We start from the raw sequence: 14,859 nt of genomic DNA on the forward strand, positions 1-14,859 counted from the left end.
CCGTCATAGTCTTACACCCATATTCGTCCTTGCTTGTGAGAGCATGGAGGTCGCCAGAAAACAAAGGTAGAACTTCTTCGATGACCATATATGGGTTGAACAAGGTGGAGTATCAACTAAGGAAGCTTTGAATGTGAGGAACAGAGTTAAGAGGAATGCATTTGAAAAAGTTATTTGAGGTGTTCTTTTTATACAGAGTACAAACTACAAAGTTTTGGCAAGGCTTCATTCCAAACAAAAAAATCAATATGAAAAGGTTTTATGCATGCACATGGAATTAATATTACAGTCATGATTTTGAAAAAAAAAATCATTAAATGCTAAATCAATATTAAGTATAAAAAAGGTTAATTGACATCAAAATAAAGATAAAAGTTATCACAACCCAAACGCGACCACACACCATGCAAAATAATATAGTCTGCGTTAAAAACAATGTCCTAAAGGCCAACAAGCTCCAAGGACAAAGAGATGGCCCAACATAGGGCTAGAGATTCAGCCAACACCGCGTCACCGCCTACAAAGTAACGTGAAGAAAGAACCTTGTCCAAAGATTGCGTACCACCAGTGGCGGATCCAGAACCCGGGGTCAGGGGGTTCAAAATTTTCAAATGAGCACAAGGGGTGCCACACTGCCACAATAAACTCCTTAATTCCCCAGTATAGCAAATAGCAATGCAACATCTCATGCACACAAAATGCATTCAATCTTAAAGAAAGAAGAAAGAGGCACCTATTACTTTTAGCATTTACTTGTAAAATATGGAAAGTTGCGTGCCAACACCTCTGCTCTCTGCCTACTTCTTCAAATAAGAAAACAAAAATAGGTACAAAGAGTGCAAGACCCTTCAAAAGCCACCCACATGAAAACTGTCATAGCATAGGCACTGCAATAATGGCCCAAAAAAAACGCACCCTTCCTCTGCAGACTGCAATCCTCAATCTTTCTCCAGCCAGAATAACAACAAGGCTACAAATACAATTCAAGAGCATAGTACCCACACAAGCTTATGCTAACTTTCAGATTGCTTCAACAACAGCACAATGATTTAATAAAAAGTGTTGGGGTTTTTCAATTTGGGGTTTTCAATTTGGGGGTTTAGGTTTTTAATTTGGGGTTTTTCAATTTGGGGTTTTCAATTTCTTACTAACCTTCAAGCTTCAAGTCTTCAACAGCAGCAGAGAGAGAGAGTGGTGGTGCGTTGGGCGGCTGCCGGTGGGCGGTGGTGGTGGACTGGTGGCGTTGGTGGGCGTGGGCTGTGGCTGCCGTGATTCATGAGTGAAGGAGAGTTGAGACCGTGAGATGAGAGAGTGAGTGCGTGAGGAAGAGAGAGAGAGAGAGGAGTGAGTGCGTGAGGAAGAGAGAGAGAGAGGAGTGAGGAATGAGTGACTGAGTGTTGACTCCTTGACTGGGACCTGGGTGCAATTTTCAAATTTCAGGGGGTTCAAAAAAAAATTACTCTAAGGGGTAAGTAGGAATTTTTTTTTTCAGGGGGTTCAGTTGAACCCCCTCATGTCAACGTGGGTCCGCCCCTGCGTACCACCATCTCAATCCCACTGGTTCGGCAAGCTTAAACGTTACATTGATATTAACTTTGATAATATCCCCCAAAAGAGGCCTCCACTGATCCCTAGCAGAAACCATGTCCAAAACAGAACCAACGCCATTGCCCAGTAGAGGAATAACAAACGCGATTTTCATGAACTTAGCAGCCTTCAAAGTTCGCTGATGGGACTTCAATCTCCATTCAAAAACCTAAAAATTTCATTTTCTTTCTTAAGGTATCCTCACATTCAGTAGTAGTGATACTATTTTCCTCAAGACTCAAATATCACATTAAATAATGGATATCTCCCAACAGAGGGAGTATCTAGTGAGAGAGGGTTTCTTATGTGAGAGTGAGAGGAACAAATTTTAGCCTTTGGATCAAAATGTGTGGTTGAGATTAAATTATGGGAAAAAAAAAACTCACGTGACTAATATTCTTATATGTATTTTCAAACCCTGTTTAGATTAGGTCATCTTTCACCAAAGTCACCCGTCATATATATCCTCCCACCAAGCATCCTCTGCCATGACTCATGGCGTCACCCACTCTCCCCCCACAGGTTAATTGTCGACCATGTCTTCCAATTGGAAGGAGTTGAAATTTTGCAAAGAAAAAAGTTAAAAAACCATTTACAGCATTGATTGTTTTTCAGGATGAAGTATTGAGTAATTAGTTTCTTGGTGGAATAATATAAGAAATGAAACGATATCCATAGCAGTGGTCGTGAAGGACACAAATTGTTGCTGGGAAATATCATCAATGGTTGTGGTCATGAAACAATTGAGAAGCAGCGAATGGTTTGTATCAGAAGGAGAAATAGAAGAGCAAATACCTACATGTGAATGTGAGAATAGAGAGATGAAGGAGTCACGTGAGTTTTTTTTTTCCCATAATTTAATCTCAACCACACATTTTGATCCAAATACTAAAATTTGTTCTTCTCACTCTCACATAAGAAACCCCCTCTCACTAGATACTCCCTCTTTCCCAACAAATCATTTTCATACGTTCCGACTAGAGATCAGATTCTGAACTAAATGCTTAAGGAGTCAGAGAGATTTTGTTGTTTTTCTTTTCTTTTTCAATTTTGAGCGGCTTAAATACTTTTTTGGTCCCTCTAAAATTAGAGTGTTTTTGTTTAGGTCTCTCTAAATATTTTTTTGAAAAACACCCTAAATGCAAAATAATACTGAGGTTTTAGCCCCTGCTGTCACCTTACGTCATGTAGAGGGACATAAAACTCATTTTTTTATCATGTTTTAGGTCCCTCTAAAACCATGGTTCTTTGGTTTAGGTCATTCTAAAATCATGTCACGCCAGCGTCCAGGGACGGATACAAGTAGAAGGGCATGAGGGCAAGTGTCCTCACTTTTGGAAAAATACATTAGAAAGAAATTTGCGTAGTAAAAGTATGTGATTTTTTATGATTTCTTTGATAAAAAATTGCCCTCACTAAATTCGAGAGTAAAAATATGTGGTTTTTAATGATTCATTTAATAAAAGTTGCAATCACTTGTGTCTCATATTGTTAAAAGTCGAAACTTTTATACACAAATTAAATTTATTTTTTGGTTATGTATACATTGCCCTCACAAGATCAAATTCCTGGATCCGTCACTGCTAGCGTCCATTAGGTGGATGTGATGACAGGGGCTAAAACTTCAGTATTATTATTTTTCATTTAGAGGTGTTTTCCAAAAAAATAATAATTAGAGAGGCCTAAACTAAAATACTCTAATTTTAGAGGGAACGACAACATATTTAAGTCATTTTGAGCTCTATATAATCAATTTCCTGTTATGTGATTAATGAACTTATCATTATCATCATTATTTGACGGAATTATGATTATAATTGTATAGTATTTAAAATCTAGAATAAAGTGAATGAGGAAGAAGAAAATAATATGAAAATGAAAAGATAACGATATCGTTTTGCTCCATCGCCTCTCCGTTGGGTTGGGTTGGGTTGGGTTAGGGTTTGCAGATTTCCAATTTCCTCGCATTTCTCCACCGCACCGCACCGCACCCACCTCCGTCAAATACCAATAAAGCGTGTGATTTCCATCCACCAGTTTCGTTTCGGCAAGTACGAAATTGTTCTTCCTTTGTTCTCGTAACTTGGCTGTTTCTCAATTTTCCTTACCCTCTGCGTTTCCTTTCCTCGCACTTGTCTATGCGAATTTTGCCAAATACCTTTTTAGTTTAGACTGTGCAGATTTTGTTAATTATAGCTTCTCAGTTACTTGTTGTTTGTATTTTTATGGTTAATGCTTACTTATCTCGTTAACTCGTTGTTTCGGTGCTTGTTGAATAGGTCTTACAATTGTTGGTTATATAGCTCAAAATGGCTCTGATTGCCCATCAACCACAGGTACTTCATTTTGTGACATTAACCTTTTATTTGGATTGAAAATCTCTTATTTGTTGTATTTTACATTCAGTTTTTGTTGTCACTGCCATCATGTTTTGATAGTGATCAATGTCAATAGGAGTAGTTAGTGATGGTTTGAGGGTGCTGGAGATTGTTTGCATCATCATTACTTGCCAATTGTTGAGATAAATTTCCATTGGAGCTTGATTCTCTCAAAAAGTTTAGATGTAGTAGTACTGTCTCAGTGGCGTCTTCCGATGGTAATGGTTGAACTGTTAGTGATTGGAGCATGAGAATTGTCAGCATTTTTTAATTATCATGAAGATTGCATTTTATTTGATTCTCTGATATTAAGTTTAACAGGCTCTTCGCCATTTTTTGCTTGGATGTGTTCTGTATTTGCTATTGGGATGTCCCATGATCTGATCTCAAATGCAAACGTGAAGGGCATATAGATTTTGAACTTTATAGATGATGATTTTTTTTCTTCTTCCAGGGCTTGTATGTGACGTTTTCCTCAAGGGATTTGCCATGGAACAAAAGGCTGAAGTTAAAGCAGTGTTTAAGTAAACATCACTTGATCGGAAGAGCTGATTTTCATTGCATATTAAAGCGGAGTATTACTTTAAGGTGGATATATTGTTGTGTCTCTGTGGTTGAATATAAGTATGGTCTGCTATGTTTGTGATTCTGGGTCACTATTTTCAATAACTTCTAGATGTTTAGAACAAGTTAACATAGCAATGGAAGTGTCTTATCTAAGTTATCTTACAGTATCTTAGGTGGATTTATTATAAGTTTTAGCAAATCAAATTGAAATCTAGATCTAAAAAGCCTCCTTGAAACAAATCTAAAAAACTTACTAGCCTTGATCAATCAGCTATATTTGTGTTATTTTTAATGGGTAGAAATGGAGGTTCATATTATGCAAGGAAATTACTATTTGGGGTGAGAAGGGTAAAGTTTACATATACATATCTCTTGCTCCAATGTTGTATCGGAGTACATTCATGTCTTAACTTCTTTATTGTAATACCGAATTGCTAATTTAGTGATATTCAACCAGTATTTTTTTTACACAATGAGACTTGCACGATAATGCAGATGATAAAGAATTTCTTGTTTCCAGTGTAGGGCCTTCTCACACTTATGGATCCAAGTTTAAACCTTTGAGGATTGCAGCCTTCAAAGGTAGTGCCCAAAATGATAATTCAGTTAATAGAGCTAATGGATTGAAGGTGCCCAAGTCCTCTGTTCGGCTTGAAGAGAATGGGGAAATCAAATCTGAATCTCCAAAGGCCGATGTTCAACTCTCTTGTGCCTCTGAAGCGAATGAGAGCCTTGCAGCATCATCAGGTATTAATAAACTTTTCAAAAAGTGGTTGACAATGTTGCGCACACCACCATCAAATCAAGGAGTGGAGGACATTTTGGGAGAACCACCACCAGAGGTTTTACCAGAAACTCCACAAGGGATGCAAAGGACTGAAAAAGATCAGATTTTGAAGGTGGCTTGGTCTAAGATTCTAGCGCTGGACGCAACATTAAAGATTCCATTCTTAATATTGTAAGTATGACAGTTTGTCTATCTCTGCATTTAATGCTATCTGCTTCTCCCTATTCACTTATTTTCACTATACTTGGGATTTGGGAAATGAGGATGTGTCTGCATTCCTTATTGTAGCGTATGCATGTTTTGTTATTGAGGCCTTCTAGTTAATTTGCTGTCTGCTAGTCATAATTTTATTTTATCGGCTGTCAACTTGGATTTCTTTGTTGAAGCAAATTTTAAGCTATCAATATAGTTAATAGTATACGATATTCCTTTCTTGGTAACATCATCTTTAAAATTAATAAGCAAGTGCATACATTTTATACTTCTGAATTCTGCCCCCCCCCCCCTCTGTTAAACAAATTCAAGATTTTATTACTCTTGCTTAAACAATTTCTGGAGTTCCTCTGTTATTGGGTCTAGAAAAAAGAGTTTTCTCAAGTTTAGCGGGAATCCTCTGTAATTGTAGGAGTCACTATCTAGGTTGATCCTTTGCAACATTATGTCCGTCGTATTATGGACATGATGTCAACAATAAAACAAAAATATGGCATGTTTTTTATAACAACTTCCTTTTGAAAGTAAAGGCTATTTAATGTTTGGATGTAAATTAGAGTTACATATTTTATGTTTTGAGAAGATCATTATTTAGAAGTACAATTCGTTCTTACAAGTAGGTGTCTTTTTTTTAGTACTTTAAGCTTTTTAAGGAAAGCTCATCGAATCCCTCTAAGATAAGATATATAACAGAAGTACTTCTTTTTACAGAGTAACATTTTTATTTTTTATTTAATATACAGAAATTTATGTACACATGATATGGGCACTACCTGTTCTCCCTTAATATTCTTCTGCATATGTAACTAGCTTAAGTTCCATTAAGCTTATCTTGTTTTTAAATAATGTCAACAGCACACATTACACAAAAATGCTTTATGCTTCTTCTTTTTTTCATCTAGTTCCATATCTATCTGCAGTGCTCCTTTCTTCGTGGCTGTTAATGTAACTTATGGTGCTGAAGTGTCGAAGGAGTTAACCCCTTTATGGGTTTTGGGGCCATTAGTTGTGGCTCTCTACATCATGATAGTGCGGTGGCTTTGTGCCCTCTATGTCTTCACCTTCAAGCAGACGGTCAAAGTACTTAAGAATTCACCCTCTTACTGCATTTTGGCCTTCAGCTATGTTTTTTATGGCAAGCTCAAAGAAGATATCAAAGTTCACTTTTTGCAGCCTATATTGAACATAAAAAACATGGATTACAAAGAGCTGGCAAGAAAAAAGTTGAAAGAATTGGCAGAATGGATAAGAGAGAAGTATCTTGATTATGTGGAATCAATATGGCCGTATTATTGTCGGACAATCAGATTTTTAAAGAGGGCTAATCTTATTTAAATTAGAAAGTAATTTTGAGGGTACTCTTTGGTACGGTTGAGAGAGCGAAAACTTTGGAAGGGGGGAGTTCTAGGAAGTTGATTATGTTATGAAATATAAGAGCTTGCCAATCCCATTTTAAACTGGGGCATTGGTGTTTTGAGGGAGCTAATGGTCACAAGGAAGTTCTTGATTTGATTCCTGTTATCTTAAAAACATTTTAGGCTGAGGTTCTGTAATTGTATCATTTTGTAAGTCATGGTTGTATATTAGATTTATTCTGTTTGTAGTGTAATTGGTCTTTAGCATGGATCTTCCTAACAATTCCCCCACACTCGTTTTCTTCTGTAAGATTTCTGTATTTTTTTAGCATAATTGGCATAAGGAGCTGAATATTCTACTTCCCTCCAGGCTTTTTTATTTTCTTACCATTGGGTTGATTTGAATATGGCTTCTGCAAGTGGACATTTTTATATTGTGTGCTTAGAAGTGTGTATGGTTCCATGTTGGGGAATCTCTGAATTAGAGTGAAGTTAATTCTGGATCTCTATACAAATGTTAAAGTCATTGTGGAGAATTAAAGTTACAATATCAAAATCAATTCTACTATAAGTTAGACAAAGTAGCTTGTGTGTTGAATTCAATGAATTGTATAATTTTACTACAGGATTTCACATTACCTAATATTTTTTTTTAATCAATATATCCAAACATAAATTACTTCATTTTTCACTAATAATTAGTACTGTTATAATTATCCAAAAACGCATAAACTCGGTTGGTTTTCAGGCTTGAGAAGCATTTTTCTCTCCAGCTTTAATTCAAATAAGTATTTACCCAAGCTTAAGTTAAATTTTACTTTGAGATAAAATGTCTGATCATAAAGCTTTACACTGAACATGTTACGTGTTTGCCTCACATAAGCGCGCCCGGTTCAATTTAGAAGTCTTAAAAAAAGTATTAAAATATAATATTAACTTTATAATTTCCTATTTGACTAATCAAAACCCAAAAAGGAAGGAAGGAAAAAGAGATTAGGATAAATGAAGTGAGTATGTTTGTTGGAGAGCCTAATACCTATTCAGCTTTCCAAATGGTCTAGGAGACTTTAACATATTGCTGCCAAAACTCCATTAAAATATACAGCTTGAAAGCAAACCTAGGTCAACATATTATTAAATATTCAAATCCTATATCTTAATAGAAATACAGTCAACGCTGATGTTATGATGATATCATATCATTATTTTAAATGGAATTTAAAAATAAGTGTTTAAAAGGATATAGTTTTCTTCATACTCTTCTTTTCTTTTTTCTTTTTTTGAACAGTCATACTCTTCTTTTTATAAGTATTTAAATTTGATTACAAAATTTCTCCTATTAAATATTCATAAAATAATAAGTATCTAATTTTAGCATGGCTTATGATATGAAAAATTTGGAGAATTTTCTGGTGTACGACTAAAAATTTGGATACAGTTTGAAAGTGACGTGGATCAATGGAGAGATGCCATCTGAAATATTTAATGATAATTTGTACGAGGTATGAGCTAAATTTTTCAAGATTCTGAAAAAATTAGTTGATACCTCATACAGATGATGTTTTTTGGTGCTTCATGCCCAATTTTTAATTTTGCTTCTTTTAATCTAAAAAGGATGAATTCCTGTGCAGCAACATGAATAATAATCTAGCTCAATTTTTGGCTCACCCGAAAGGTCGAACATTGTTTTTCATATCCAATTAAAATGGTACGAACATAATTTTGAGATTTTATATTTAAATTTCATTTTCAATATGGATTTGTACTAGTTGCTGCACTTTTTGTATACTGATTTAGAAATGTCTTGTTGTTTCCTGATGTTCTTTTAAATCTTTATTTAAGTGTGTTAGTGTGGTCTCCTCAATAATGTACCTTCTCCCTTGGCTGGATCTCATGCAATTAATGGTCTAAAACTTGACATCATAGAATCTTGTTGATTTTTTTTATTCCAGGGTAGTTAATCTTCCTGTGACATTATTCCTTTTAATTCATGTGGAAAGTAGACTTCAACTCAGATTAGGTAGCCGTGAAAAAGAAATAGAGGACTTGTCTTGAAGGCTTGGAATCAAATTCTGAAAATAAAAATTTCTTTGTAACAAGGCCATTATTGGAGGCCCTTCTTACTCTATGCTTGCGTAATTTGTTTCTTGGTTTCTGAACGGGGTGATTATTCTAGTGAGTGTTTGGAAAAAGTAAACATTGTTGAACATCTATCTGAATCGCTTATTTCAAACACTTGAAGTAAATGTTCGGAAAATATGTTTAGAATCACTTGTAGCCTAAAATCGCGTATAACATTAGCAACAATGAGTAGCTTCTAACTTGTATACGCAATTATTTGAAACTACCTATATACAATTATGCATTTTCAAAACGCAGAATCAAGCGTACACAAAGCTTTTGGATTAATTTACTAGATTCTAATGACGGAGAACACGTAGACAAACATGTATGGATTTCAGAACAATTCTGATATTTCAACCCCTAAGGGGACAATATTTTCTTTTTTCATATTTTTATTTTATTTTTCTCTCTTCATATCTCAGGACATCATATATTACATATATCACTTCTCACACTCTTCTTATTTACGGTGTCTACACCAGCAATGGGTGTCTACCAACAATTTTCCATTTTAGAACTCTAAAGGCATTTATATAATGTTCTTTTCATTTTTTGGGTGGTTAATTAAAAGTCAATAAGGAAATATACAATCCCACTAGTTGAACATGTTGGTGTTATGAAAGTAAAAATGCAATGAGTTGATGCATGCAGCTTAGTAGATAACCAAAACTTTTGCTAGTAGTGACCACAAAGTGGTTTTTGATCAGAGAAGCGTGAATAAAAGCAGGGGAACATGGCAAAACGGATAAAGTGGTATGTACAATGTAGTGTTTCCTTTTCTAAGGCTATGAATGAGACATGGCAAACCTCACTGGACATTCTCACATCACATGTAGGTTGCTTATGCTTGAATCCTGTGAAACCAAGCAAGGGTTGCACCGAAAACTAAGTTATGAGATGAACATGAAAGATATGATATGGCACACCACACTTTGTCTTCATGCATTTTGGCATCTATTTATCAGGAATCTTGGTAATAAACTAAATCTGTAGATTATCTCCCTTAACTTTATTGAGCCTGATGCAATACATGTTTGAAAACCTTTCTACAATTAATTTCGAAAGCATAATCAATTTTGCGGATGAAGCTTATGTTTCTGAATTTCAGAATTGATTCCGATGAAATAGAACTTGATCGAAACACACTAGCAATATATTTTGAATGAGCAATATACCAAACTCTCACATGTTTTTTACTCTATTCAGGACTTCAAAGTTCAAACATATAGAATGAAGCTGATCTCTACTCAGGAATTGACCAAATCTAATATTCTAAAGTGGTTGTTTTTCTTTCATGTTTTCTTCTCATATTTAATATCAAAGTTGGTAGTTTAGGTTGAGAAAAACAGATGCCTTAACCCTCTAATGCACATATGGAAGATGACAAAGAGAACACCTAACATTGTCCTGTACTTTACCAGTGGATAAAGCAAAAAAACAAGAAGAAATTAAAAAGAATGCTCATTCATTTTTCCCATCTACTATTATGAAAACTCACTCATTTTCTCTTATACCATCATGCATGATTGAAAGCTTATGGCGTTTGGTTTTGCTTTGAGGTAACTTTGAGAATATTTATCACGGCAAGCAGACAGTGATGCCTGGTGCACGTTTCTATCTATCTCATATATGCTTGAATATGACAAGGAAATCCTAGAATTCAGATTCTCATAATGTGTTTGTACCAATTTAGTTGACAATATTTCATGCTAAAATGACTGGTACTCTTTTAAAGTCATATCATGCTACAACTTTTTATTTTTTTCTGTAACCTTAATAATATTGTCTAAAAACTTCTTTGAAATTGAATACTCTGAATTTGTACTGCGGCAGTGTGATCCAAATTTAAGGATCATCACATAAGCGGCCCACTTGTGTCACCTTTTTTTTTTTCTCTCAAGCACGAGTGGATCTATAATTCTTTGAACACAGTCATTCATATTATGTTTGGATAACCGTTGATGTCAGTGCTAATGAGCGCTAGCACTCACTTCGAGGCAAAAAAGTGAATGAAACTCTTATGAATTGAGATGAATGTGTTTTCACATTAACTCAACAAGTATCCAAACACGCACTAATTAGTTACTGTACAGTTTCCTACCAAAAAAGCTACCAAAGAGTTCTAAAATAATCCATTTTGTTGCCTAAAGAAGCAAGAGTGAAAAAGCACTAAATATCTTGGATAAACTGAAAAGGTAGAAAGGCACACATTTAATTATATTATTATAGGTTGAATTTCTTCATTTACCACAAACAAATTCCATAACTATAACAATATCAACTTTCTTATTAAACTTAGTGGGCAGAGCTGCTTCATGGAACTATATAAAGTCAGATCATACATCCTCCTGGCACTTCAACCTGTATCATTGTATTCTTTCATGGACTACTCATATTTTCTCACTATTTTCATCTTTGCAGTCTGCAAAATTTGAGCCTTTATCTTAATTTTCTTTTCTATTCTTTTGTATAGAATGAACCTCTTGGTCTTAGAACATACCTTGTGAATCATTTGATCTGGTCTCTGATAATGAAACTCATATCTTTCAGACATTCTGCAATGGGTTCCATTTGGATGTGCCATTTCTTTCTGTCATTGGCCATACTTGGTGAAACTGCTTCTGTTGCAACTCTTACGAATGATTCAACAGATTCCTACTGGCTTCTCAAGATTAAATCAGAACTTGCAGATCCACTAGGAGCCCTGAGAAACTGGTCTCCAACAAATCATTTCTGCAGCTGGAGTGGAGTAACATGTGCAGTTGATCAGGAACATGTTATAGGCCTGAATTTGTCAGGCTCAGGAATATCAGGTTCCATTTCAGTTGAATTCAGTCACCTCATTTCTATTCAAACACTTGATTTGTCTTCAAATTCCCTTAATGGCTCCATCCCTTTAGAGCTTGGGAACCTTAAAAATCTAAGAACACTGCTGCTGTACTCAAATTACCTCTCTGGCAACATTCCTGCAGAGATAGGTAATTTGAAGAGCTTGCAAGTTCTTAGAATTGGAGACAACATGTTCACAGGTGAAATCACACCTAGCATCTTCAACATGAGCAAGTTGACAGTGTTGGGTCTTGGCTACTGCAACTTCAATGGAAGCATACCTTCTGGGATTGGGGAGTTGAAGCATCTAACATCTCTTGATTTGCAAATGAACAGTCTGAGTGGCCCCATACCTGAAGAGATTCAAGGCTGTGAAGAGCTTCAAAACATAGCAGCATCAAACAACATGCTTGAAGGAGACATACCCTCCTCTCTGGGGTCTCTTAAATCATTGAAAATTCTGAATCTTGCCAATAACTCTCTATCTGGATCAATTCCTAAAGCCTTGAGTCATCTTTCCAACTTGACATACCTGAATTTGGTTGGAAACAAACTAAATGGAGAAATTCCTTCAGAGCTTAATAGCGTGACTCAGCTGCAGAAGCTAGACTTGTCTAGAAACAATCTTTCTGGATCAATACCCCTTCTCAATAGCAAATTGCAGAATCTTGAAACTCTGGTTCTGTCTGATAATGCTTTCACAGGTAGCATTCCAAGCAACTTCTGCTTCAGAGGCTCAAAGCTTCAGCAATTTTTCTTGGCTAGAAACATGCTCTCTGGAAAATTTCCCTTGGAGGTTCTCAACTGCAACTCAATCCAACAGTTGGATCTTTCTGACAATAGCTTTGATGGAGAACTTCCTTCCAGCATAGACAAACTACAGAATCTCACAGATCTTGTGCTCAACAACAACAGCTTTGTTGGATCATTACCTCCTGAAATTGGAAATCTTAGTAACCTGGAAGGTCTTTTCCTGTTTGGTAACTTTTTCAAAGGTGAAATCCCAGTGGAGATTGGAAGGCTGCAAAGATTGAACACCATTTACCTCTATGATAACCAGATGTCTGGACTCATACCAAGAGAGTTAACAAACTGCACAAGCTTAAGGGAAGTGGACTTTTTTGGAAATCATTTTTCAGGGCCCATTCCAGAGACTATAGGTAAGTTGAAGGACTTGGTTGTTCTTCATTTGAGGCAGAATGACTTGTCTGGCCCCATCCCTCCAAGCATGGGGTACTGTAGAAGTCTTCAAATCTTGGCCTTAGCAGATAACAGGTTATCAGGTTCCATTCCACCCACATTCAGTTACCTTTCAGAACTTAGTAAGATTACCCTTTACAACAACTCCTTTGAAGGACCTCTTCCTCAATCACTCTCTTCTCTAAAAAACCTCAAAATCATAGATTTTTCCCACAACAAGTTCAGTGGAAGTTTCTCTCCACTCACTAATTCAAATTCCCTCACTTTTCTGGACTTGACTAACAACAGCTTCTCAGGTCCTATCCCTTCTACTCTACCCAACTCCAAAAATCTCCACCGTCTCCGACTCGCGTACAACAATCTCACGGGAACCATTCCTTCTGAATTTGGCCAGCTTACTGAGCTCAACTTTCTTGATTTATCATTCAACAATTTAACAGGAGCTGTGCCACCCCAACTCTCAAACTCTCAGAAAATACAACACATGCTACTCAGCAATAACAGATTGACTGGGAAAATTCCAAATTGGTTGGGAAGCTTACAAGAACTTGGTGAGCTAGACCTCTCTTACAATAACTTCAGTGGGAAGGTACCTTCTGAGCTTGGTAACTGCTCAAAATTACTCAAGCTTTCTCTCCTCCACAACAATCTCTCTGGTGAAATTCCCCAAGAGATTGGAAACCTCACTTCTCTCAATGTCTTCAATGTGCAAAAAAATAGTCTCTCTGGCTTCATTCCTTCAACAATTCAGCATTGCACCAAGCTCTATGAGCTCAGGCTCTCAGAAAATTTCTTAACAGGTAATATACCAGGCGAGCTAGGAGGGCTTGCTGAGTTGCAAGTCATATTGGACCTGAGTAAAAACCTCTTCTCCGGCGAGATTCCACCATCTCTTGGAAACCTCATGAAGCTAGAAAGACTGAACCTATCCTTCAATCAACTTCAAGGAGCATTTCCTCATTCACTTGGCAGGCTCACTAGCCTGCATGCGCTGAATCTCTCAAATAACCATCTTGAAGGCCAGATTCCTTCAACCTTTTCAAGGTTCCCACTAAGCTCATTCCTCAACAATGACAAATTGTGCGGCAGACCATTAGTGTTGTGCTCAGAATCGCGAGGGAAGAAGATGCAGCTGTCAAACACGCAAGTGGTAGCAATCATTGTGGCCATTGTGTTTACCTCCACTGTGATATGCTTACTTATGCTGTATACCATGCTCAGAATCTGGTGCAACTGGAAAAAAGTTGCGATTTCAAGTGCGGAGGGTCATGGTGGTGGTGCTTTTGGTCACAAGAGAGAGGAGGGTAGATGGGTCTGTGGTGATCAGAAGACAAGGAAAGGAGAGTACTGGAACATGAGTAATTCCTTTGGGTTCATTCCTTCACCAGATAAGCAGAATTCAGAAACAAAAACAACTAGCTTCTTCAATATCAAAATGGAAGGCATGGAAAATACAAATATATAGGCTCTTTTGATTTTGTTTTCCAAGCGTTGTGGCAATTAATCAAATGCTGAGTTTAATCAATCTAAATACTTGTTAATTCAAAAGGTTTGTGCCCGTGGTGGGATTGTGCTTCGCTTAGCCTTTTCTAGTGGTTAGGCTATAGACGCAAAACTATGAAATAAATTTTGAAGGAACCAAAAGTGATGCGAAAAGTCTGAAGACTCTCTTCAGCTGATTAGACTCATCACGTGGATGGGTGATTAAGGAAAATATGTCATGTAAGCACTATGATGTCACTCATCCTTATTTTAAATAAAGAGAAACCAAAAGCTATGCAAAAAATTTCATACAACAATTTAGATTTACTCCTATTTA

At 36.4% G+C, this 14,859-nt stretch overlaps 2 protein-coding genes and 1 long non-coding RNA gene across 3 annotated transcripts; 2 read left to right on the top strand and 1 right to left on the bottom strand.

Moving 5' to 3' along the window:
- Positions 1 to 710: 710 nt before the first annotated feature.
- LOC130711906 (uncharacterized) lies at positions 711 to 1,552 on the bottom strand. The gene is made up of 2 exons (XR_009010803.1): positions 1,153 to 1,552; positions 711 to 970 (listed from the first exon to the last, which is right to left on the bottom strand). It is a non-coding gene; the product is annotated as an uncharacterized LOC130711906 (long non-coding RNA).
- A 1,900-nt stretch (positions 1,553 to 3,452) lies between these two features.
- On the top strand, positions 3,453 to 7,251 carry LOC130714593 (uncharacterized). The gene is made up of 5 exons (XM_057564501.1): positions 3,453 to 3,638; positions 3,867 to 3,923; positions 4,420 to 4,553; positions 5,053 to 5,490; positions 6,453 to 7,251. Exons 2-5 carry the CDS (start codon positions 3,897 to 3,899, stop codon positions 6,865 to 6,867), a joined length of 1,014 nt encoding a protein of 337 aa, XP_057420484.1. The 5' UTR covers positions 3,453 to 3,638; positions 3,867 to 3,896; the 3' UTR covers positions 6,868 to 7,251.
- Positions 7,252 to 11,304: 4,053 nt separating this feature from the next.
- Positions 11,305 to 14,839, top strand: LOC130711631 (LRR receptor-like serine/threonine-protein kinase GSO1). The gene has a single exon (XM_057561332.1). The coding sequence runs from the start codon at positions 11,542 to 11,544 to the stop codon at positions 14,503 to 14,505; it is 2,964 nt and encodes a 987-aa protein (XP_057417315.1). The 5' UTR covers positions 11,305 to 11,541; the 3' UTR covers positions 14,506 to 14,839.
- Positions 14,840 to 14,859: the final 20 nt, after the last annotated feature.

This window comes from Lotus japonicus, chromosome 4 (assembly GCF_012489685.1).
Source record: "Lotus japonicus ecotype B-129 chromosome 4, LjGifu_v1.2".
Classification (NCBI taxonomy): Eukaryota; Viridiplantae; Streptophyta; class Magnoliopsida; order Fabales; family Fabaceae; genus Lotus; species Lotus japonicus.